The 25,884-nt window shown below is 49.2% G+C and overlaps 1 protein-coding gene across 1 annotated transcript; it reads right to left on the bottom strand.

The window, feature by feature from the left end:
- Positions 1–4,253: 4,253 nt before the first annotated feature.
- Positions 4,254–25,300, bottom strand: CEACAM5 (CEA cell adhesion molecule 5). Its single transcript, XM_069456780.1, has 13 exons — positions 25,167–25,300; positions 23,831–24,190; positions 19,671–19,949; positions 18,824–19,078; positions 16,912–17,190; positions 16,065–16,319; positions 14,130–14,408; positions 13,283–13,537; positions 11,346–11,624; positions 10,393–10,647; positions 9,121–9,131; positions 8,721–8,997; positions 4,254–4,345 (listed from the first exon to the last, which is right to left on the bottom strand). Exons 1-13 carry the CDS (start codon positions 25,228–25,230, stop codon positions 4,254–4,256), a joined length of 2,940 nt encoding a protein of 979 aa, XP_069312881.1. The 5' UTR covers positions 25,231–25,300.
- Positions 25,301–25,884: the final 584 nt, after the last annotated feature.

Raw genomic sequence — 25,884 nt, 5'->3', positions numbered from 1 at the left:
AAGGACCAAATGCACCTTAGCGGAGGCAAGGTTTCCTGAGACAGTGAGTGGGGCAGACAGAAGATGCACAGGGAGAGACGTGGAATAGAATGGTCGTTGATGACTGGTGTGAGGTGCCTAGAAACTGAGTTAGATCCATTTCTAGCCATGAACGAGGAAGCCTCTTCTTATTTTCTATTTGGAACCTCTGACAAAAAGCCTTGAGAGGCTCTTGACCAAGAGACCTGAGGTTTTTTGGTGGCTTCTTTCACCTAAGGCAGTCAGATTGGCTTAACAGCTAATCTAAGTAAAAATAACCCTTTTCACATAAATAAACTGTTACAAAAATTAAAATGGCAGAATGTCTCAGAGAAAAGGAGAAAAACCCAATACCTCAAATTGTGCATTTTTAAACAATAATTTAAATAATCTCTGAAGGGTAGCTCTCTGATTCATTTCCCAAGTTCCCAGCAGATTATGTCTATTAAAGGCTTGTTTCCCGCATAATATGCTGAAATAAAAAAAAATAATAATAATAAAAAAATAAAGGCTGTTTCCCCCACAGCTGTAACTCCTCCCTTTTTCAGCACTTGCTTGAATAAAGCCCATAAAGATTTTAAAACATGTGCACTTTTGCATTTTCCATCAGGAATTGCCTGTGGACCTTGGCAAATAGTTTTCCTAGTTGATTCTAGTGGGTTCTCTGGAGAGAGGTTTTTCAAAGGGCTTAGGTAAGCAGCAAGATGCCTAGACCTTGATCCCGTAGGTAGACCACCCTGACAGTGGGCAAAGGTATAGAATTTCCAAGGTCACTATTAGTTATATACTTGATTTTCTGGTATGGTGGGTTCACACCAGGCTTTGGAGAGCGAGGAGAGGCCATTACTGCCTTTACTTTCTCTGTCTCTCCTTTTTTCTGGCACGTGTACTTCAGTGGAGAAGGGCGTAACCTCAAGGTTATGGCAAATTCAAGTTAGACTCTGGTAGGACAGGACTGGGGTGGGTGCTAAATAGATAAGTTTAAAGCAAGTCCAGGTTGGGGAAAGGGGGAGGGGTGGGGAGGTTCTGGAAACTCTGTTGCAAGTTGGCTTTGCCAAATTTCACTGCCAAGGGAGGTTGGGTTTCCTACAGACTCCCAGATTCCCGGATGTCCCTTTTCATGTATTGACACTGAAGGGAAGGGCTGTGACCAGGCAGGCAGGAGGTGCCCATTAGGGAAGAAAGGGTGGGGGAGACTTCTTCCCTTCTCCCCTGAGGGTAATGGGATCTCCTAGAGATGAGGGTGAGAGACTTGGAAGACATCAGCAGTGCAGTGAGCTGGACAGGTCGCATTATTTCTTTTTCACTTCTGAATAAACTGTTCTGTGGCTGTTGAGGATGGGAAGGCTGAAGTTTCTTGTGTTGGTTCCTGGGCTTTGAAGGTCAGGGCAGTATATGCAACTTCATCGATCTGAAAAGCACAAGTAGTGATCAGTTAAGTCTGTGTCATGAGTCAGGGCCTCACTTGCTTAGTGAGATTCAGCACCAGGGCCTGTCACCTGTCACCACTTGCAACTTTGAGCTTTGGAGAAGGGCTCTTATTACCCATCCTCTGCTTGCTGACATTCTGCTGAATGATCGTTTCAAGACCTAGATTCCGGTGGTGTTTGTGCAGTGGAATACGATAGCACAGCACCGGCAATGAGCAAACCACAAATACTGTGACAATATGGAGGAAACTCACAACACAATGTTGAATGAAAGAAGCCACAGATCAGGATATGCTGCATTTCTCATTTGTGCAAGAGCAAAACCAGGCAAAACTGATCTGCAGCCCTGGAAGTCAGGATAGTGGTTCCTCTCTGGACGGAAGTGCCGAGAAGGGGGTCAGGTAGTGTTTCTTGATTTGGGTGCTGTTTACATGGGTGTGTTGAGCTTGTGAAAGCTCATACATCAGGAAAGTATAATTATGATTTAGCACTTTTCAGTATGTACGTGTGCTCTATTGAAAGGTTAAAATGAGAAAAATTCTGTAAAATTATCATGAAATAAAGGAAGCAGGGCCGGGCGCGGTGGCTCACGCCTGTAATCCTAGCACTCTGGGAGGCCGAGGTGGGCGGATCGTTTGAGCTCAGGAGTTCGAGACCAGCCTGAGCAAGAGCGAGACCCCACCTCTACTAAAAATAGAAAGAAATTATATGGACAGCTAAAAATATATATAGAAAAAATTAGCCGGGCATGGTGGCGCATGCCTGTAGTCCCAGCTACTCGGGAGGCTGAGGCAGTAGGATCGCTTGAGCCCAGGAGTTTGAGGTTGCTGTGAGCTGGGCTGACGCCACGGCACTCACTCTAGCCTGGGCAACAGAGTGAGACTCTGTCTCAAAAAAAAAAAAAAAAAAAAAAAAGGAAGCAGGATCTGAGATCCATTAGAATGGAAATTATCCTTTTCACAGAAGAGCAGGGTCAGGTTGAAGGTAGAGGAGGGAGAATGACTTAGTGTCTTCCTTATTCTGGCCGTGGTGCTGGGTGCTCTACACACGGTAACTTGTTTAATCCCATCAGCTTCTCTTTGACGCAGGCAGAAAGCCCATTTTACAGATGGCGAAGCTGAGGGTCAAAGAGGGTAAGTTACTTGGCCAGAGTCACAGAGCTACTGAGAGTCACAGCCAGTATTCAACACAGGATGGGGATGATTCCATGGTGCACATTCTTGCCGTGAGGTAGACTCATGGGTGTGATTAGCAATACTTCTTTGTTGTTACACTGAAGAACTCTAGCCCAAATTTGTCTCACATTTATGTCTTCAAGAGTAACCAGCTCTACCCAGAGTCATTTCCATGAGAAAATGAGCCAGTGAAAGTGGCTGTGCTTACCTTGTCAGGTGAGTCATCAGAGTGATCCTGACCTGGGGAAACAAAAGAAGAGTTACCAATCCGTGGAAGTGCAAAGCTGACTGAAGTCCTGGTGATTTCTAGCTGAAGGGGTGGCGGGTGCTGGCAGTGGTAGTGGTTAGGTGTGGGCAGGTGGCCCATCGTCAGCAAAGAAATTCGCTTCCCTCAGAGCCTGTGGTGCAGACTCGGTGCAGTAGTATTAAAGGAGGGCAGGGGTAGAGCCACGGGAGGCCGCCATCCACTTCTGAAGATTTCTACCAGTTCACGAGGCCTTGCTTTTTGCCCAGATGTGTTTCTCAGCAACATGCTCCAGTGGCAAGGAGGGGCATTGAGGCGCAGAGTGCCCAGACCACCCAAAAGACAAGGAAAGTCTCACCAAGGAGAGCACCCACATCCATAATAGAGGCAGGAGGCGGAGGAGTAAGGATGAGGAAATGGCTCCTGGGATCATGGGATCTTGCTCAGGCCGGCCTGGCCTAGGTGGAGTGAGCCTTTCTGGTGTGGCTGTGTCTCAGGGGACTCCTGTGGCTAGGAAGGGTGAGGACCTGTGCCAACTCAAGATTGGGAAATGGTGATCCCCTCTGTCAAAATTCAGAAGGAGGCTGGGTGTGGTGGCGCACATCTGTAGTCTCAGCTGCTTCAGAGGCTGAGGCAGGAGGATCACTTGAGCCCAGGAGTTGGAGGTTGCAGTGAGCTATGATGATGCCACTGCACTGCAGCCTGGGTGACAGAGTGAGATTCTGTCTCAAAAAAAAAAAAAAAAAAAAATCATAAGGGCCATTTCCTGTTAGGGCCTCTTTAATCTAAGCATGATCCCTTCTAGGGTTTACTCTTCCTGGTTGCTGGATGTTCACTTTTAGGTCCATTCTCTATTGACTGCTTCTGTGCCTGCTTCTACCCTAAGAGCGTTCCTGCTTTGTTTTCCAGGAGCAGATTCTTGTTTTTTTCCTATTGTCTGAAAGGACTTTGCTTGTTTGTGCTTTCTCTTAGATTCTCTTCCTGTCCTGTTTCTCCCTCATCCTGTTACTGTGGTCAGTGGAGTGCATGACTTGCTTTCTCCTGCTGCTTCTTTCGTTTTCTCATTTGTTTTCCTTCTTGGACCTTGGCTTCCCTGACTGGGGAACAGAGGAACATAATTGCGTCTGTTCCTCTAGACTATCTGGGGATTGGAATAGCCATGTCCAGGAGACAGTGGGGTGCAGGGAGCATGAAGACCAGGGAAGAAGAGGCCCGCAGGAATTAGTGCTGAGAAGCAGGAGTTTAGGGGGAGGAGGAGGAGCTCCAGGCCCAGAGACAGGTGAAGAACTTCTTTTCCTCTCCCGAGCATGGCAGTTAGCCTTGGATGGACCTAACAGAGGAAAGGCTATCATACCTGCCAGTCTTCCTGAAGATCCACCAGGGCTGCTAAATCAAAGCTACCCAAGCCAGGACTCCAATCACGATGCCAGCAATGGCTCCAGTGGAGAGGCTCAGAGAATTTCCGTGTGATGAACCATCTGCAAGGGAAGAAAAGAGGAGAAGGAATGAAGGTGGAATTGTTTTACAGTGGGGGTGCCCTGGGAAATAACTCTGAGAATGAAGTAGTCTCTACTGGTTTCTTCAAGGAATACTTTTTGAGTGTGTGGGAAGGTTGCTGGGAGGTGATCAGCCAACCGTATCCTTTCAATTATTTTTCCCTCTCACCGTGTTTCTAGGTTGGTGATCAGCCTATGGTCAATTCCATCCTGCTCTTTCTTCACTCAGATAATTTTGAAGGCTTTGAAATGTAAGAAAGGCTCGTTGCAATTTGTGTATGTTATTACAACTTTCCACCTCTTTGTGGTTGTATCTTTTTCTCAGTGTCCCAGAGCCATGAATATGAGCCTGTCAGGTCTCTGTGACAGGGACTGAGTTTACAGAAGGCCCAGGCCAGTGCATTCTGGGTTCACCACCTCCTTTGCACAGAGACCTTGCTTTCCAGGGGCTCCCAGCGGTGGTATGAAATGAAGCCCAATTCTGCCAGGCTCTGGTTTCCTCTGATGGGTGACTGGCTTGAGGACTCCCCATCAGCCTTGCAGAAACTCCCTTAGAGCTGTATTGCAGCCTGAAACGCCCTTCTCTTTGTCCCTGACAGGCATCAGATCTGCAGTGTGGTCTGAGGGCTCTCCCAGGCTCCTCCCACCCCTGCCCCACTCTCCCTCACAGGCATTTTGCCCAATAAATTATCTTGCATGTGTGTAATCCCATCGTGGCTATATCTCAGTGGATGAAAATGAATGTACCAGGCTTGAGACTTTGCATTTAGCTCCTTTCCCCCCCCTCCCATATTTGGTCAGTAACCATGTCCCAGTGGGTTTTTTTTGTGTAATGCGTCTTCCCTCCCATATTTATATGTGTGTGTATGTAAATATCTATATATCCATCTATATCTATATCTACATAAAATACTTGTTGCACCTGTTTCTTCTTTTTTTCTGTTGCAAACATGTGGGCCTTAGCTTTTCCCTGTCAACTCAAGCCAGAGGATTAATGCTAATGTTAGGTACTATTGTGGGGTACTTACTATGTGCCAGGCCCTGTGCTAAACACTTTACATGTAACTCATTTGATCTATACAGTGACCCTCTTAGGGATATATTATTTCCATTTTAAAAATGAAAAATAGAGGCTTAGAGTGGTGAAAAAACTTACCCAAAGTCGTATGGCTGGTGAGAAGTGCGTCTGGGATTTAACTCTAGCTAGGACTATCTAACTTCAAGGCTAGTGATGACAGTAGTAATAATGGCAGCTAACATTTATGAAACATTTCATCTGTGTGTGGCATTTTGCTGAAGGTTTAATTGACTATTTAAGTCTTTAAAACAATACCATGAAGCAGGTTCTTTTTGCAATTTTTGGTTGAGGAATCTGAGGCTCAGAGAAGAATCTTGTGCAAGAAATTTATAACTGTAAACACATTAAAAGAGAAGAAAGATGTCAAATCAATCTAACTTTGCAACTTAAGGATAAAGAAAAAGAACAAATTAAACTGACAGATAGTGGATAAAGGAAATAAGAAAGATTAGAGTGGAGATAAATACAATGGAGAATAGGAAAACAGTGGAGAAAAATCAATGAAACTGCAACTTGGTTTTTCAAACAAGATCAGCATAATTGACAACCTTTAACTAGATTGACTAAGAAAGAAAGAGAGAAGATTCCAATTACTACAACCAGAAATGAAAGTGAAGCCATTACTACCAATTTTGCAAAAATAGTGATTATTAGAGTACTAGGAATAATGGTGTGCCAACAAACTGGATAACTAAGTGAAATGGACAAATTTCTAGAAACACAAAACCTGTTAAGGTGGAATAATAAAGAAGTAGAAAATCTTAATAGACCTACAACCAGTCATGAAATTCAATCAGTAGAAGCATTGGACAAAACTCAGCATTCTTTCATGATAAAAACACTCAAACTAGGAATAGAAGTAATAATCTCAACCTAATAAAAACCATATATGAAAAGCCCACAGCTAACATTATACTCAATTGTGAAAGACTGAAAACTTTTCCTTAAGGTCAAGAACAGGATGAGGATGCCTGCTTTTGCCACTTCTATTCAATGGAGTATTGGAAGTTCTGGCCAGAGGAATTAGGCAAGAAGAAAAAAAAGCATCCAAATTGGACAGAAGCAAAATTATCTCTGTTTGCAGATGACATGAACTTTTAAGTAGAAAACCCTAAAGATTCCACAAAAACACTGTTAGAGCTAATAAACAAATTCAGCAAAGTTGCAGGATACAAAATCAACATGCAAAAATCAGTTGTATTTTTGTACAGTAGCAATGAACAATCCAAAAGGAAATTAAGAACAAAATTCTATTTCTAAGAACTCCAAAAAATACTTAGGAATATTAACAACTTAATGAAGAATATGAAAGACTTATACACTGAAAACTACAAAACACTGCTGAAAGAGATTAAGGAAGACATAAAGAAATGGAAAAGATGCCCTGTTTTCATGAACTGGAAGATGTAATATAATTAAGATGGCAGCACTACCCAAAGTGAACTGCAGATTCAATGCAATCCCATCAAAATCCCAGTGAGATTTTTTACAGAAATAGAAAAACCCATTCTAAAATTCACATGGAATCTCAAGGGACCCTGAACAGCCAAAACAATCTTGAAAAAGAAGAGCAAAGTTGAAGGGCTCACACTTCCTTATTTCAAAGTTTACTAGAAAGCTGTGGGATTCAAAACAGTGTGGTATTGGCATGAAACAAGATATAGAAACCAATGGAGTAGACTAGAGATCCCAGAAATAAACGCTTGCATATACGGCCAAATGGCTTTTGACAAGGGTGCCAAGACCATTCCACGGGGAAAGGATCGTCTTTTCAGCAAATGGTGTTGAGAAAACTGGATGTCCATGTGAAAGATGAAGTTGAACCTTTTCCTAATACCATATACAAAAATTAACTAAAAATTGATCATAGACCTAAATGTAGAGCTAAAACTATAAAAATCTTAGAAGAAAACAAAGGGTGAAAACTTTATGTCATTGGATTTGGCAATGATTTCTTGTCTATGACACCAAAAGCCTGGGCAACAAAAGAAAAAATAGATAAATTGGACTTCATGGGAGTTAAAAACTTTTGTGCATTAAAAACATTATCAAGAAAGTGAAAAGACCACCTATATAATGGGAGAAAATATTTGAAAATCATGCATCTGATAAGGGATTAATATCTAGAGTATATAAAGAGCTACTACAACTCAACAACCACCAAAAAACCCTAAACATCCCAATTGAAAAAATGGGCAAAGGACTTACATAGACATTTCTCCAAAGAAGATAAACAAATGGCCCATAAGCACATGAAAATATGCTAAACATTGCTAATCATTAGGGAAATGCAAATCAAAACTCCCATGATATACCACCTCACACCCATTAAGATGGCTAAAAAACCAAAAACAGAAAACAAGTGTTTTTGAGGATGTAGAGAAATTGGAACTCTTGGGCATTGCTGGTGGGAATGTAAAGTGGTACAGCCATGGTGGAAAATATACAGTGGTTCCTCAAAAAACTAAACAGAGAATCACCATTTGGTCCAGCAATTCCACTCCTGGGTATGTACCTAAAAGAACTGAAAGCAGGGATTAGAACAGATGTTTATATACCCAGGTTCATAGCAGTATTGTTCATAACAAGCAAAAGAAGGAAGCAACCTAAGTGTTCATAGATGGAAGAATGGATAAGCAAAATGTGGTATATCTATACAGTGGAGTATTATTCAGTCTTAAGAAGGGATGAAATTGTGATACGCTACAACATGGATGGACCTTGAAGACATTATGCTAAGTGAAGTAAGCCAGACAAAAAGAGACAAATATTGTATGTTTCCACTTATATGAGAGGTATTTAGAATAGTCAAATACATAGAGACAGAAAGTAGAATGGTGGTTATTGGGGACTCGGGGGAGTGGGAGTGGGCAGTTATTGCTTAAGGGGTACACAGGCTTAGTATGGTAGGATGAAAAAGTTCCAGAAATGGATAGTGGTGACGGTTGTACGATGCAAATGTACTTAATGCCACTGAACTGTACACTGAAAATGGCTAAAATGTAGGTCTTATGTATTGTATATTTTACCACACACACACAAATGTTAACAGAAAAACAAGAACACAATGTTATGCAAAGTCACACAATAAATGCGAGACCCAGGATTAAAAACTAAGTATATCTGATTCAGAGCCCGAGCTCTTAACCACTTTGCAATTCTGTTTACTATAATGGTCTCTCAATTGATATTCTGCCCCCTGGACTTTTATCCATTTTGCACACCTTTGGCAGAGTAATCCTCCCAGGAAGAAGTAGGAAGGGGTGAGGGGTCACTCACATTCCACGGTCAGCCTGAAGATGTCACTTCGGTTGTAACTGACTGGGTTGGAGACCTCACACTGATACTCCCCGGCATCCCCCCTCTTGACAGGGTTTATGCTGAAAGTGCTGTTGTCCTGGGACAGCTGCATCCTCTCTGTCACCTGCAGACTTTGGTTATTGAAGATCCACTGGATGGAGATTCCAGTGTCACTTGTGAGGCAGGTCAGGACCACAGAGTCCTTGTCTTCCGTGACTGTGGTGCTGCTGGCTTGGATGGAGGGCTGTGCCACTGGCTCTGTGGACAAACAGAGAAGGTGACCAACTGAGAGTGGCCTGGGGCCTGGGGCCATGGTCCTTCCTCAGAGATCTCAGCCAGCTGTCAGGTCCCACAGTGAGCTGTGCAAAGGTGACCACACAGGGGACAGCTCTGACCCTCTGTAGAAGGTCTGCTGTCTTTGTTCAGGTGATGCTCTGTAAGGAGAGGGCGGCACCTCCCCTATGACCCCAGACTGACCCCTGACTACTGCCCTGGACATCTCTGTAGCATCCGCACCAGGACCCTTTTCTCAGCCCACATGTCCTGCAACCTCATCGTCACGTGCAATGTTTTTCCCATTGACTTTTGTGTGACCTCGTAGAGCTTCCTGTGATCAGGCCCCCTTCCTAGTACTGTCCCTTTACACACAAAAGAGGTGCTTTCTTCCACTAAATAATTTGTTAGGAAATGAAGATGGCCCAGCCAGTCTTCCCAACGTGTCTGAACAAGTTCTGATCTAAAGGATTTCTCAATGTGAAGAGGACTTTTACTTCCTGGTCTGTGGACTGGTGTTAATCAAAGGCTGAGACTCTTACATTCTCTACAGACATAAACTTTTTGGAGCTGCCACTTATCTCCCTGCAGAGACTCTACAGGTGGATCTTTCTATTTCTCTATGGGGACATCACTTGCTGTTCTCTGTGGTGTGTCACAGGTGCTGTGTCCACAGCTGCACGCAGCCGGGGACTTCAGAGACAGGACAGAGCTCAGGAGTCTGCCCTGAGGCTCTCTCTTCCCATTTCACTGCAGGTTGACCAGGGGAAGGCTCCGGCAGCACAACGTAGCCAGATTCAAGCCAGGCAACCCGGGCACCTTCTCCACATGACCTGTCCCACCCCCAATGCACTGAGAGCAGGGCCGGTCACCAGATGAGCCAGGCAGGGAGCACAGTGACAAGATGCTCATCTCTCCTCCGAGGGGGTTTCCTCGTCTCATTTGGGGAAGAAATAATGCAAGCCTATTTTAAAACCTCCTATGTTCCTTGTAGCTCATGGAATAGGTAAAAAAAAAAAAAAAAAAAAAAAAAAAGTGACAGAAAAAGATGTGTTAGTGAAAGAAAGAGGCCACTTGACCTTGAGGACCCTTCCTCCTTCTCCCTCTGTGAAGTCCCTCCCACTAGATGGGGCTCTCTGGGGCTGAGGGAACCCCCTCCCCACACTCCAGGCTGGTCCCAAGGTCAAGTGTGTGAAATCAGAGAAGCCAGGGAAGCAGACAGTCTGCATGGATGGAGTGGGAGGGCTCAGGGGGGAACCAGGGACACATTTGTGCCCAGGACACAGGCTGGGAAAGAAAACTTCTTTATGGCTCTTCTCTGGACAGCAGACATAGTCCATGCCAAAACTTAATGCCAATCCTCCAGGGATTCACTTACCGAAGACTGTGATAGTCTTGACTGTGGTCCTGTTGTGGCCAGTGGCAGAGTTGTGGGCGATACAGGTATAGGATCCGCTATTATTCACAGTGACGTTGGGGATGAAGAGCTCTTGTGTGGATTGCTGGAAACTCCCATTGAAAAGCCAGGAATACTGTGCAGGCGGGTTAGAGGCCGCGTGGCAGGAGAGGTTGAGGTTTGCACCTAGACGGTAATAGGAGTCTGGGGGGGAAATGGTGGGGACGTCGGGTCCATCTGGACAAAGAGAACAAAGCCACATGTGATGTCATCAGAGGAAAGGGGAAGCTCCTGGTCTGTAGAAGGACCACAGTGTCCCTCTGAACCCTATCACAATCTTGTTTAAAAAGCTACAACCCAGCCAGATGTGGCAGCTCACACCTGTAATCCCAGTGCTTTTTGAGGCCAAGGTGGGAGGCCAGGAGCTGAGACAAGCCTGGGTAACATAGCCAGACCCCGTCTTTCCAAAAAATTAAAAAAACCTAACTGGGCTTGGTTGTGCCTGCCTGTAGTCCTACCTACTCAAGAGGCTGAGGCATGAGGATTGCTAGAGCCCAGGAGTTCAAGGTTACAATGAGCCATGATCCCACCAGTGCATTTTAGCCTGGGTAACAGAGTGAGACCCTGTCTCTCAAAGAAAAAAAAAAAAAAAACCCAAAATAACTCCCTACCATAACCAGTGTCTGAGACATTAACCTTTTTTTCTCATCACAGGTTGTTGACCATAAGCATCTCAGGAAGGGAGCAGCCACTCCCTCTGATTCTTATCAAGGCTGGACCAGCCTGGGTTTGCCTGGGGCAGGAAGCCATAGCGAGCCTGGGTGTCCACAGTTGAGGGTCTGCGCACTTGGACCTGAGAAGGACTGAGTGGTATGGTCTCAGACTGTGTGAATTTGGGCTGCAGCCTGAGCCACAGAGGAACAGAAAATACTGACAGTGCACATTCAGGGTGAGTGGGTCGCTGAGGCTGGCACTCTCTGGGTTCCAGTTTCCACACTCATAGGTTCCTGTGTCATTCCTTGTGATATTGAGTAAAATGAAGGTCCTGCTGTTCAGGGACATCACTAGCCTGTCACTGTCTTGGATCCTCTGACCGTTTATCCACCATAGATAGGTTGTGTCCTGAGTCTCAGGTTCACAGGTTAAGGCTACAGAGTCCTCATCCTCCACGGGGCTGGAGTTGTTGCTTGTGATGGAGGGTTTGGGTAACTCCGCTGTGCAGGTAACAGAGAGAAGTTTGCCGTGTGTGGTACCATCGATTCCTCCAAAGGCATCATTCAGCCACAGTTAGTATCTCTTACTTCTCAGCCAACATTATTCCTTACTAGACTAAAGCAGGCGTGCATGTCACAAGACAGATGCTGAATGATCTCAGGGCTCAGAGAATGTGAAGTTGCCTGCTCTGTCTGGGAGACGCACAGATGTTCTCAAGCCTGAATTAAGCCACAGCCTTGGGTTGTGGACAGACACAGGACCAGGAGTCAGAGGTTCCCTGGCACCTCTCCTGGTCTTTCCCTGACCTGCTGACTGCCTGAGTGACCTCAGGACATGTGGGTGCTGACCCCTTCCAGCTGCACAGTCCTACATTGCCCAGCCGAGGTGTGTTTTCTCCGAGGCCTCACCTCTCAAGGACGCCCTAGAGATGGGTGATGGCTGGGCCTGGGTGTTGAGTGGACATAACACAGGGAGACCAGGAGCAAGTCTAGGGGCCAGTTGAGTTCTCAGGCTGCAGGGCCTGGAGGTGGGGCAGTTCTGCCCAGGTGTTCAGTGGGCACAGAGATTCAGTTTGGAAGGAAAAAAGAGGTCTATGAGTGGATGATGGTGATGATAGCAGAGCAATGTGAATGTACTTAATGGTACTGGACTGTCCACTGAAGAAGGATTACTATGGTAAAATGTATGTTACACACTATATGAATAATATAGATGCATATAGAGGGGCGTATATTGTATGTTTTATAGTGTGTACGTGCGTGTGTGTGTGTGTGTGTGTGTGTGTATGTGTGTGTCTACGTACACTATATGGTGGCTGGAACTCTTGCCCTCTCTATAAATGTAGATTTTTGGCACTGGCCCTTCCCTGCCATGCAGAGATTCCATGGGTGGATCTCCCTGTTTCTCCACGTGGGTATCACTCACTGTTCTCTGTGGTGTGTGGCATGTGCTGTGTCCATAGCCTCAAAAAGTTGGTGACTTTGGAGCCAGAACACAGCTCAGGAGTCTGCCCCCAGGCTCTCTCTCTTCCTGTTTCCCTGCAGCTTCACCAGGGGAAGGCTCTGGCATTGATTGGCAGTACAGTGTGGCCAGATTTAGTCCAGGCCATCCGGGCACCTTCCCCGCATGGCCCGTCCCACCCCAGATGGAATCAGAGCAGAGCTGGTCACCAGGCGAGCCGGGAGCAGAGCAGGGAGCAGAGCTCTGAGATGCTCATCCCTCCTCCGAGGGGGTTTCCTCCTCTCATTTGGGGAAAAATAATGTGAGCCTATTTCAAAACCTCATATGTTCCTTGCAGCTCATGGAGTAGGTAAAAGAAAACAAAAGCTGACAGAAAGGGACAAGTTTATGACACAGAGAAGCCATTTACCTTTCCTCCTCTGACCTCTGTGAAGTCCCTCCCAGTAGATGGGGCTCTCTGGGGCTGAGGGAACCCCCTCCCCACACTCCAGGCTGGACCCAAGGTCAAGTGTGTGAAATCAGAGAAGCCAGGGGAGCAGACAGTCTGCAGAGATGGAGTGGGAGGGCTCGGGGGGAAGTTAGGTCTTGTTTGTGCCCAGGACTCAGGCTTGGAAAGAAAACCCTTTATGGCTCTTCTCTGGACAGCAGACATAGTCCCTGCCAAAACTTAATGTCAATCCTCCAGGGATTCACTTACCGAAGACTGTGATAGTCTTGACTGTGGTCCTGTTGTGGCCAGTGGCAGAGTTGTGGGCGATACAGATATAGGATCCGCTGTTATCCACAGTGACGTTGGGGATGAAGAGCTCTTGTGTGGATTGCTGGAGACTCCCATTGAAAAGCCAGGAATACTGTGCAGGCGGGTTAGAGGCCGCGTGGCAGGAGAGGTTGAGGTTTGCACCTAGACGGTAATAGGAGTCTGGGGGGGAAATGGTGGGGACGTCGGGTCCATCTGGACAAAGAGAACAAAGCCACATGTGATGTCATTAGAGGAAAGGGGAAGCTCCTGGTCTGTAGAAGGGTCACAGTGTCCCTCTGAATCCTATGACAACAGTGTTTAAAAAGTTACAATTTGGCCAGGTCTGGTGGCTCATTCCTATAATCCAGTGGTTTGGGAGGCCAAAGTAGGAGGATTGCCTAAGGCTGGGTGTTCAAGACCAGTCTGGGCAACATAGCCAGACCCTGTCTCTCCAAAAAATTGAAAAACCTAACTGGGCTTGGTTGTGTATACCTGTAGACCTAGCTACCTACTCAGGAGGATGAAGCAGGAGGATTGATCACTTCAGCCCGAGAGTTCAAGGTTACAGTGAGCTATATGATCACATCAGTGAACTTCTGCCTGGGGAACAGGAGCAGCCCTTCCCTCCTATTCTTGCTCAAGGCTGGGCTGGCCTGGGTTTTCCTGGGGCAGGAAGTCTTGGCCAGCGTGGGTGTCCAGGGCTCAGGGTCTGTGTACTTGGACCCGAGAGGGACTGAATGGCCTGGTCTCTGGCTGTGTTGATTTGGGCTGCAGCCTGGGCCGTGGAGGAACAGAAAATACTCACAGAGCACATCCAGGGTGACCGGGTCACTGCGGTTGCCACTCACTGGGTTCCAGTTTTCACACTCATAGGGTCCTGTGTCATTCCTTGTGATATTGAGTAAAATAATGGTCCTGTTGTTCTGGGACAACACCAGCCTGTCAGTATCTTGTAGCCTCTGACCGTTTATCCACCATAGATAGGTTGTGTCCTGAGTCTCAGGTTCACAGGTTAAGGCTACAGAGTCCTCGTCCTCCACGGGGCTGGAGTTGTTGCTTGTGATGGAGGGTTTGGGTAACTCCGCTGTGCAGGTAACAGAGAGAAGTTTGCCTTGTGTGGTACCATCGATTCCTCCAAAGGCATCATTCAGCCACAGTTAGTATCTCTTACTTCTCAGCCAACATTATTCCTTACTAGACTAAAGCAGGCGTGCATGTCACAAGACAGATGCTGAATGATCTCAGGGCTCAGAGAATGTGAAGTTGCCTGCTCTGTCTGGGAGACGCACAGATGTTCTCAAGCCTGAATTAAGCCACAGCCTTGGGTTGTGGACAGACACAGGACCAGGAGTCAGAGGTTCCCTGGCACCTCTCCTGGTCTTTCCCTGACCTGCTGACTGCCTGAGTGACCTCAGGACATGTGGGTGCTGACCCCTTCCAGCTGCACAGTCCTACATTGCCCAGCCGAGGTGTGTTTTCTCCGAGGCCTCACCTCTCAAGGACGCCCTAGAGATGGGTGATGGCTGGGCCTGGGTGTTGAGTGGACATAACACAGGGAGACCAGGAGCAAGTCTAGGGGCCAGTTGAGTTCTCAGGCTGCAGGGCCTGGAGGTGGGGCAGTTCTGCCCAGGTGTTCAGTGGGCACAGAGATTCAGTTTGGAAGGAAAAAAGAGGTCTATGAGTGGATGATGGTGATGATAGCAGAGCAATGTGAATGTACTTAATGGTACTGGACTGTCCACTGAAGAAGGATTACTATGGTAAAATGTATGTTACACACTATATGAATAATATAGATGCATATAGAGGGGCGTATATTGTATGTTTTATAGTGTGTACGTGCGTGTGTGTGTGTGTGTGTGTGTGTATGTGTGTGTCTACGTACACTATATGGTGGCTGGAACTCTTGCCCTCTCTATAAATGTAGATTTTTGGCACTGGCCCTTCCCTGCCATGCAGAGATTCCATGGGTGGATCTCCCTGTTTCTCCACGTGGGTATCACTCACTGTTCTCTGTGGTGTGTGGCATGTGCTGTGTCCATAGCCTCAAAAAGTTGGTGACTTTGGAGCCAGAACACAGCTCAGGAGTCTGCCCCCAGGCTCTCTCTCTTCCTGTTTCCCTGCAGCTTCACCAGGGGAAGGCTCTGGCATTGATTGGCAGTACAGTGTGGCCAGATTTAGTCCAGGCCATCCGGGCACCTTCCCCGCATGGCCCGTCCCACCCCAGATGGAATCAGAGCAGAGCTGGTCACCAGGCGAGCCGGGAGCAGAGCAGGGAGCAGAGCTCTGAGATGCTCATCCCTCCTCCGAGGGGGTTTCCTCCTCTCATTTGGGGAAAAATAATGTGAGCCTATTTCAAAACCTCATATGTTCCTTGCAGCTCATGGAGTAGGTAAAAGAAAACAAAAGCTGACAGAAAGGGACAAGTTTATGACACAGAGAAGCCATTTACCTTTCCTCCTCTGACCTCTGTGAAGTCCCTCCCAGTAGATGGGGCTCTCTGGGGCTGAGGGAACCCCCTCCCCACACTCCAGGCTGGACCCAAGGTCAAGTGTGTGAAATCAGAGAAGCCAGGGGAGCAGACAGTCTGCAGAGATGGAGTGGGAGGGCTCGGGGGGAAGTTAGGTCTTGTTTGTGCCCAGGACTCAGGCTTGGAAAGAAAACCCTTTATGGCTCTTCTCTGGACAGCAGACATAGTCCCTGCCAAAACTTAATGTCAATCCTCCAGGGATTCACTTACCGAAGACTGTGATAGTCTTGACTGTGGTCCTGTTGTGGCCAGTGGCAGAGTTGTGGGCGATACAGATATAGGATCCGCTGTTATCCACAGTGACGTTGGGGATGAAGAGCTCTTGTGTGGATTGCTGGAGACTCCCATTGAAAAGCCAGGAATACTGTGCAGGCGGGTTAGAGGCCGCGTGGCAGGAGAGGTTGAGGTTTGCACCTAGACGGTAATAGGAGTCTGGGGGGGAAATGGTGGGGACGTCGGGTCCATCTGGACAAAGAGAACAAAGCCACATGTGATGTCATTAGAGGAAAGGGGAAGCTCCTGGTCTGTAGAAGGGTCACAGTGTCCCTCTGAATCCTATGACAACAGTGTTTAAAAAGTTACAATTTGGCCAGGTCTGGTGGCTCATTCCTATAATCCAGTGGTTTGGGAGGCCAAAGTAGGAGGATTGCCTAAGGCTGGGTGTTCAAGACCAGTCTGGGCAACATAGCCAGACCCTGTCTCTCCAAAAAATTGAAAAACCTAACTGGGCTTGGTTGTGTATACCTGTAGACCTAGCTACCTACTCAGGAGGATGAAGCAGGAGGATTGATCACTTCAGCCCGAGAGTTCAAGGTTACAGTGAGCTATATGATCACATCAGTGAACTTCTGCCTGGGGAACAGGAGCAGCCCTTCCCTCCTATTCTTGCTCAAGGCTGGGCTGGCCTGGGTTTTCCTGGGGCAGGAAGTCTTGGCCAGCGTGGGTGTCCAGGGCTCAGGGTCTGTGTACTTGGACCCGAGAGGGACTGAATGGCCTGGTCTCTGGCTGTGTTGATTTGGGCTGCAGCCTGGGCCGTGGAGGAACAGAAAATACTCACAGAGCACATCCAGGGTGACCGGGTCACTGCGGTTGCCACTCACTGGGTTCCAGTTTTCACACTCATAGGGTCCTGTGTCATTCCTTGTGATATTGAGTAAAATAATGGTCCTGTTGTTCTGGGACAACACCAGCCTGTCAGTATCTTGTAGCCTCTGACCGTTTATCCACCATAGATAGGTTGTGTCCTGAGTCTCAGGTTCACAGGTTAAGGCTACAGAGTCCTCGTCCTCCACGGGGCTGGAGTTGTTGCTTGTGATGGAGGGTTTGGGTAACTCCGCTGTGCAGGTAACAGAGAGAAGTTTGCCGTGTGTGGTACCATCGATTCCTCCAAAGGCATCATTCAGCCACAGTTAGTATCTCTTACTTCTCAGCCAACATTATTCCTTACTAGACTAAAGCAGGCGTGCATGTCACAAGACAGATGCTGAATGATCTCAGGGCTCAGAGAATGTGAAGTTGCCTGCTCTGTCTGGGAGACGCACAGATGTTCTCAAGCCTGAATTAAGCCACAGCCTTGGGTTGTGGACAGACACAGGACCAGGAGTCAGAGATTCCCTGGCACCTCTCCTGGTCTTTCCCTGACCTGCTGACTGCCTGAGTGACCTCAGGACATGTGGGTGCTGACCCCTTCCAGCTGCACGGTCCTACATTGCCCAGCCGAGGTGTGTTTTCTCCGAGGCCTCACCTCTCAAGGACGCCCTAGAGATGGGTGATGGCTGGGCCTGGGTGTTGAGTGGACATAACACAGGGAGACCAGGAGCAAGTCTAGGGGCCAGTTGAGTTCTCAGGCTGCAGGGCCTGGAGGTGGGGCAGTTCTGCCCAGGTGTTCAATGGGCACAGAGATTCAGTTTCGAAGGAAAAAAAGAGGTCTATGAGTGGATGATGGTGATGATAGCAGAGCAGTGTGAATGTACTTAATGGTACTGGACTGTCCACTGAAGAAGGATTACTATGGTAAAATGTATGTTACACACTATATGCATAATATAGATGTATATACAGGGGCGTATATTGTATGTTTTATAGTGTATGTGTGTGTGTGTATGTGTGTGTGTCTACGTACACTATATGGTGGCTGGAACTCTTGCCCTCTCTATAAATGTAGATTTTTGGCGCTGGCCCTTCCCTGCCATGCAGAGATTCCACGGGTGGATCTCCCGGTTTCTCCACGTGGGTATCACTCGCTGTTCTCTGTGATGTGTGCCATGTGTTGTGTCCACAGCCTCACAAAGTTGGTGACTTGGGAGCTAGGACATAGCTCAGGAGTCTGCCCCCAGGTTCTCTCTGTTCCCATTTCCCTGCAGCTTCACCAGGGGAAGGCTCTGGCATTGATTGGCAGCACAGTGTGGCCAGATTCAGGCCAGGCACCTTCTCACATGACCTGTCCCTCCCCAGATGGAATCAGAGCAGAGCTGGTCACCAGGCGAGCCGGGAGCAGAGCAGGGAGCAGAGCTCTGAGATGCTCATCCCTCCTCCGAGGGGGTTTCCTCCTCTCATTTGGGGAAAAATAATGTGAGCCTATTTCAAAACCTCGTATGTTCCTTGCAGCTCATGGAGTAGGTAAAAGAAAACAAAAGCTGACAGAAAGGGACAAGTTTATGACACAGAGAAGCCATTTACCTTTCCTCCTCTGACCTCTGTGAAGTCCCTCCCAGTAGATGGGGCTCTCTGGGGCTGAGGGAACCCCCTCCCCACACTCCAGGCTGGACCCAAGGTCAAGTGTGTGAAATCAGAGAAGCCAGGGGAACAGACAGTCTGCAGAGATGGAGTTGGCGGGCTCCGGGGAGAAGTTGGGACTTGTTTGTGCCCAGGACTCAGGCTTGGAAAGAAAACCCTTTTATGGCTCTTCTCTGGACAGCAGACATAGTCCCTGCCAAAACTTAATGCCAATCCTCCAGGGATTCACTTACCGAAGACTGTGATAGTCTTGACTGTGGTCCTGTTGTGGCCAGTGGCAGAGTTGTGGGCGATACAGATATAGGATCCGCTGTTATCCACAGTGACGTTGGGGATGAAGAGCTCTTGTGTGGATTGCTGGAGACTCCCATTGAAAAGCCAGGAATACTGTGCAGGCGGGTTAGAGGCCGCGTGGCAGGAGAGGTTGAGGTTTGCACCTAGACGGTAATAGGAGTCTGGGGGGGAAATGGTGGGGACGTCGGGTCCATCTGGACAAAGAGAACAAAGCCACATGTGATGTCATCAGAGGAAAGGGGAAGCTCCTGGTCTGTAGAAGGGTCACAGTGTCCCTCTGAATCCTATGACAACAGTGTTTAAAAAGTTACAATTTGGCCAGGTCTGGTGGCTCATTCCTATAATTCAGTGGTTTGGGAGGCCAAAGTAGGAGGATTGCCTAAGGCTGGGTGTTCAAGACCAGTCTGGGCAACATAGCCAGACCCCGTCTCTCCAAAAAATTAAAAAACCTAACTGGGCTTGGTTGTGTATGCCTGTAGTCCTAGCTACCTACTCAGGAGGATGAGGCAGGAGGATTGATCACTTCAGCCCGAGAGTTCAAGGTTACAGTGAGCTATATGATCACATCAGTGAACTTCTGCCTGGGGAACAGGAGCAGCCCTTCCCTCCTATTCTTGCTCAAGGCTGGGCTGGCCTGGGTTTTCCTGGGGCAGGAAGTCTTGGCCAGCGTGGGTGTCCAGGGCTCAGGGTCTGTGTACTTGGACCCGAGAGGGACTGAATGGCCTGGTCTCTGGCTGTGTTGATTTGGGCTGCAGCCTGGGCCGTGGAGGAACAGAAAATACTCACAGAGCACATCCAGGGTGACCGGGTCACTGCGGTTGCCACTCACTGGGTTCCAGTTTTCACACTCATAGGGTCCTGTGTCATTCCTTGTGATATTGAGTAAAATAATGGTCCTGTTGTTCTGGGACAACACCAGCCTGTCAGTATCTTGTAGCCTCTGACCGTTTATCCACCATAGATAGGTTGTGTCCTGAGTCTCAGGTTCACAGGTTAAGGCTACAGAGTCCTCATCCTCCACGGGGCTGGAGTTGTTGCTTGTGATGGAGGGTTTGGGTAACTCCGCTGTGCAGATAACAGAGAGAAGGTTGCCGTGTGTGGTACCTTTGATTCCTCTAAAGTCATCTTTCAATCAGAGTTGGCATCTCTAACCTCTCAGCCAACCTTCGTGATTAAAGGACCAAGGCAGGAGTGTGTGTCACAAGACACATGCATGATGATCTGAGGGCTCAGAGAACGTGAGGCCACCTGCTCTGTTTGTGGGAGATGCACAGACTTTCTCAGCTGAGCAGCAGCATTGAGTGGTGGACGGACACAGCACCTGGAGCCAGAGTGCCCCTGCACCCCAACCCTGGTGCCTTTCCTGGTCCTTCCCTGACTGCCTGACTGACCCTGTGGTCCCCACCTGGAATGTGCGGGCGTTAGGTCCCTCCTAGCTTCATAGTCCTACTTTGTCCCTGCTAGGTGTGTTTCTCTGAGGCTGTCCTCAGATATCCCAGAGATGAGTACTAATGGGACTTCCCATTGTCCTTAGACCCTGAGGTTACTGGGCAGCCTGGCCTGGGCTGGGTGTTTGAGCACAAATAACGCAGGGAGAGCAGGAGCCAGCCTGGAGATCAGCTCAGCAGTCAGGCTGTGGGGCCACAGGTGGGGGTTGTTTTTCCCAGTTGCTTGATGATGACTGACATGAGCCAGTGAGTCCTAAAAGGTAGAGTGGAGTCCAAGGAATGATCTAGAAAAGAGTAAGGGGACAGGTAGGTAGGTCTTGGTGGGTTTGGAACAGAGCCATGTTCCTTGCCCTTGGTACTTAATGTCCCTTCTCCCCCTGCAGAGGGCAGGTGAGGACTGTGTATGGATCATTCTGGAAACACACATGGACATTTGGAAATGCAGACCTGCCTGGTGCAAAGGAGGGAGCACGAACGTGCTGGAATCTGGCCTCATGGACCTCGTGTGTTGGGCGGATGGGGTAGGAATAGGAGAAGTTAAATTTCTTCCATGTCTGAAAAGTGTTATTAATACTCAGGATCTAAGACCAATTGCTGGGAGGAATATTTCTCTAGAGAGCACGATGAGGTCTTGGACCAAGCTCTGCAGTCCAGCAGGTCACATTACGCCCAAAGGAAGATGCTGCAGTTGATTTGGAATCATGACTCCCTGGGTCAGGAGACACTCGAGTGCCGTTAGGAGGACAGAAGTGGTCAGAGGGAAGTCTGAGGTGTCTTAATAATAAAAAGAAAAGAATGGGCCGGGCGCGGTGGCTCACGCCTGTAATCCTAGCACTCTGGGAGGCCGAGGCGGGTGGATCGCTTGAGGTCAGGAGTTCGAGACCAGCCTGAGCAAGAGCGAGACCCCGTCTCTACTAAAAATAGAAAGAAATTATATGGACAAATAAAAACATATATAGAAAAAATTAGCCGGGCATGGTGGCGCATGCCTGTAGTCCCAGCTACTCGGGAGGCTGAGGCAGTAGGATCACTTAAGCCCAGGAGTTTGAGGTTGCTGTGAGCTAGGCTGATGCCACGGCACTCACTCTAGCCCGGGCAACAGAGCGAGACTCTGACTCAAAAAAAAAAAAAAAGAAAAGAAAAGAAAAGAATGATACCAGGTTAGGAGAAGTGATAAGTGTGATGGTAATAAATTTAGAAAGAGTTTCACGACCATCATTCCCGTGGAGAGTTAGGCAAAACGGGGAGGAACCCGACAAGGCATGTGAAATGCTTTCTTCCTTTCTCTTGACCGCAGGAAACACAACTAGGGTTTGATCAAATTTCTGCAAACTGGGCAGATTGTAAGTGAGACGTCCTGACTCGTGCATCTCACCAGCTGAGGGATCCCACTTCTGATATCAGTGTCATCATGGGGGATGCAGGTGCTTGTGGAGCAGGCTGTCACCCCTCAGAGAGCACTGGTCTGGCCAGCTCCACCTGGAAAGGTCCCAGGAACCATGGAAGATGTGAGCCCCACGCCAGGACGAGGCTGGAGTCAGGAGTCCGTGGGTGAAATGAGCCTGTGGCTTTGGGGGCTGCAGACCTGTCCTTCTCCTCTGACCCCTGGTCAGGCAGTGTAGAGAGTAGATGGAGGCATCACCCGTCCTTGTCCCATGGCCTGTCCCACTTGTAGGCCTCACTGAAGGAAAGAACCCTGGGTGGGGACACAGTGGAAGGTTGAAGCCTTTACTATTGCCCAGGAGGTAAGTCTGGCCAAACTGTTAGCAGCAAGGGACCAGGACAGGCATCTGTTGGTAGTGGGAGTGTCAGGGGAAAGCTGGAGGGTGGAGGAAGCTGTGCAGGGAAGGCACAGTCCCAGCTGGAATCAAGGGGGAGGAAGATGAGAGACACAGAGGAGCAGAAAGAGCTAGACACACCATGGCAGTGAACAGGGGGGTTCCAGGGACTTCAGAGACCCCAGGACCAGGACCAGGGAGCCCTGAAACCACCCACAGCTGGGAAGCCCCAGAGTCACATGAGACAGGTTCCTGGTGGCTTTAGGGGTAGGGGTAAGAAGGATGGAGCTTGGGTCTCAGCCCCTAAGGGGACGGGGAACAGGCGTGGTCAGAACTTCCTAGGATTCTGCATCCAGGATCCTGTCTCTGAAGAGGTTATGGATCATTCATTCATTCATTCCCTCCCTCCTTCATCAGAGAACTGAGAGTGTCGCACGTTGGCCCTGTGCTGGTACAGGGTGTGAGTGCAGAGAAAGAAAGCCACGTCCTTTCCTGTACCCTCCGTGGGAGTGACACGGACACACCAGGAACCACCTGGTTTAGAGTCCAGTGGGGGAAGTGTCTGAGGGGGAGGCCTGGGCATTCCTGACACTGACTCTGCTTGTTGAGGCAGGTGATTTAGTTCTAGAGTGAAAATGACTAATGCTCCATTTGCTCCTCACTCCCGAGACCAGGATCTCCCCCTCTGAGCTGCAGATGCAGCTGAACCCACCACCAGCGTTGGGGTCCCCGGATGCCGAATAAGGCCCCTGGAGTTGAGGGAGGCTGAGGCTGGGGCTGCAAATAGGCCTCCTGTGACTCTGATCTTCAGTCATGTTCTGAGTGACCCTAATTCAATGACTGTATTGCCTTGTGCCTCAGTTTCCCCTCAGTAAAATAGGATACATGGTAAATGGTCTCTGGCTTATCTTGTCTGTGAATTAACCTTAAAATAGTCACAATTACCTGACCTAAAGCTTCGTACACAGGAGCTGCCCAAATAAACAGCATCGATTGTTGTTGGATCCATGAGAACCTCTCGGCCTGATCCCTGGTGGACAGGCAGCTTCCAGGAGCATCCTCTGTCCTCTGTTCCTCCCCGTGGGGACAGTGACTTTCCTGAAGTCTCTAATGTCCCCCAGGGCAGTGAGCTGATGGCCTGAGGAAACTGTCGGTCTGTACCATCCACACTGAGTCTCAGATGACTTTCTGGGCATTGTGATTGCCCAGATGAGGCTGTGGGGTCAGGCCCTGGCTGGTCACCAGCTCCTGGAGCCATGGCCCTTGGACAGCTGGTAAACTGTGGCCTCCAGTCAGGAGGCCAAAACGCAGCCCTGGCCAAGGTCTCCCCAGGGTCACCTGGACTCAGGAGCCCTGGGCCTGAGCTTCTCTGTGAGGATCCCAGGGGACCCCTCAGGCCAGGCCCTGACTGACCCTATAGGGACCTTCTCAGGGTCATGTCCATGGGGAGGTCCCGGGGGCTGCACTGAGGCTGATGCCTGCTGAGTTACCCGTCACACTGGTCCTTCCTCTGCAGGGAGTGTCTGCAGGGTCTGGATGCAGGAAAGGATTCTGATCTTCTGAAGTTTGTCTCCCCTGTGTGTGTCCTGCCCTAAATGCCCAAACCCCACCATGGGACATGATGCAGAGGGGGAGGCAGGCACAGTCCAGGCCTCATAATTCCGTGTGTGTGAAGTAGAACTAACCCCCCAACACCCAGAGGTCACAGGGAATCACTCACGGTACACGCGGAACTGTCCAGTTACTTCTTCATTCTGAAGATCTGTGTTTACGAGTTGTAGGGTGTAGTATCCTGAGTCATTCAGGGTGACGTTCTGGAACAGCAGGGATCCATTGGGGTAAATTGTCTCTCGACCACTGTATGCAGGCCCTATGACGTTTACTTGAGTGCCTGTTACATATGATACAATTCGATAGCTGCTGTCCACCTTGTCCCCTCTGTACCACACGTAGCCAAAAGCATCCTGTGGCAGATTGTGGACGAGTAGAAGAACGTCGTTCCCCTCCACAGCACTGGGCGGCACGGATTCCATAGTGAGTTGGGCAGTGGCGGGCGGGTTCCAGAAGGTTACAAGTGAGACTAGGAGGGAGGAGAGAGAATCAATCCATATTGGGACCTTGGAATTGGGATGGAAAGATGAGGCCTGGGTCCGGAGCAGGTCTCTTCACCCTCAGCCTTGGGGCATGTGTGTGAGTGTGTGTGTGTGTGTGTGTGTGAGTGTATGACTGTGTGAGTGTGTGGGGGACTGTGTGTCTGTGTGTGAGTCTGTGAGTGTGTGAGTGTGTCCTCTAGGCCAAGGTCAGCAGTGTGACCACCATCACTCCAGCGCCTCTGGACTGACCATGTCCCTGCTTTGAATCCTCTTCCCAGGTGTCTGCACAGCTCACCCCCCACTGCCCTCAGATCCCTGCTCACACTCAGGGCTGTCCTTGGGAGGGACCTTCCCTGGCCACCTGCTCTAGGGACCCTGGGTCTTCCCTTCCCGACCTTTCCCTGCCTGTTCCCTCTATGGCTCTTGTCCACAGCTGGCCTCACATTTGAGATCTCTCTGCTTGTCTGTCTTCCTCCCACTGGGACGTGAGCTCCGTGAGGGCAGGGACGTGTCTGACCTGTGTTGTGCCCCAGAGCCTGGGACAGGCTGCGGACACCTGTGGGTGAGTGAATGAGCGTTCCCAGGGCCCTCCACGTCCTGGTGTTTATTTCACAATGAACAAAAGATAATATCTGACACTGGCGGGTAAGGGCCATGTTTAGTGCCCCTCGTTATGTTTACTTGAAGCGTCACCCTGACATAGTTATTACCATTTTCAAAATGTAGTGACCATTGATGATTAACCTGGAGAACAGAGAACAATTGAGACTGTCCCGCTTCTTTCCAATTCCAGTTCAAGATGACTTTCCTGTTGTGACCTCCTCTCCCCTTTTGTTGTCCCCTCCCCTCTTCAGGCTCCAACAGAAGCCCTCTGTCTGTCTCAGAGCCCCGTCCTCCCCAGGAGACCCCAACCAATGCCTTTGCTTCCTCCTCTGCCCAGCCCCAAGGCATCCTCCCTCTCACCTGTGAGCAGGAGCCCCTGCCAGGGGACGCGCCCTCTGCGGGGGGCAGCTGAGGGGGGCTCCATGGTCTCTGCTGCCTGCTCTGTCCTCTGTGCAGAAGAGCTTGGGCTCCAGGAACGCTCCCGAGCACAGCTGTTCCGACAAGTCAGCTCTGCTATCCTTCCTTCCTCTGTGCTGAGCCTCCTCCTGGGGCAGGAGCACTTTCCTGGGTCATGGGACTGGGGCGGGGTCTGTGCCGAGGACACCTCCCTGTCCCCTCCCCTGTCAGTCCTACCTCCTTGTCCCTCTTTCCCCTTTCCCTCTATTCTCATCAGGCCCCTGAAAACTCCTCGGGACTTTGCCTTTTTCAGCAATGATTCTCTCACCCCAACCTACACACACACACACACACACAGAGACACACACAGGTACAACAAAAACAGACTCAGATATACACACAGACACAGAGGTGGTGCATCGGGCAAGCTGAGTGATGACTAGTGACAGGGACCCTCCCTCTCTCATTGGGTCTAGCTTGGCCACAGCTTCCAGGACGCAGGTGTCCCAGGGGGAACTGTCCTTCCTGGAGGTGTGCAGTGTGAGGCTCTCATTCGTCCTTTGAGGAGAGGCCTGTGCTGGTGGGTCAGTTGGGGGCTGTGGGCCCTGTGGTCACCAAGGACAGGTCTCAGGCACTGTCTGGCTCCCTGGGGTCTGGTAGCTGATTTGTGACTCAGGGCCCA

This window comes from Eulemur rufifrons, chromosome 24 (genome assembly GCF_041146395.1).
Source record: "Eulemur rufifrons isolate Redbay chromosome 24, OSU_ERuf_1, whole genome shotgun sequence".
NCBI classification, from domain to species: Eukaryota; Metazoa; Chordata; class Mammalia; order Primates; family Lemuridae; genus Eulemur; species Eulemur rufifrons.
This window is presented reverse-complemented; position numbering and strand designations above follow the sequence as displayed.

What these genes read in the sequence shown, in the direction of transcription:
- CEACAM5 (XM_069456780.1), bottom strand. Translation starts at nt 25,230, where the DNA reads ATGGAGCCCCCCTCAGCTGCCCCCCGCAGAGGGCGCGTCCCCTGGCAG. An exon ending in CAAGACTATCACAGTCTTCG is followed by an intron (nt 17,191 to 18,823) that starts GTAAGTGAATCC and finishes TTACCTGCACAG; the next exon opens with CGGAGTTACCCAAACCCTCC. An exon ending in GGTCACCCTGGATGTGCTCT is followed by an intron (nt 16,320 to 16,911) that starts GTGAGTATTTTC and finishes CTCTTTGTCCAG; the next exon opens with ATGGACCCGACGTCCCCACC.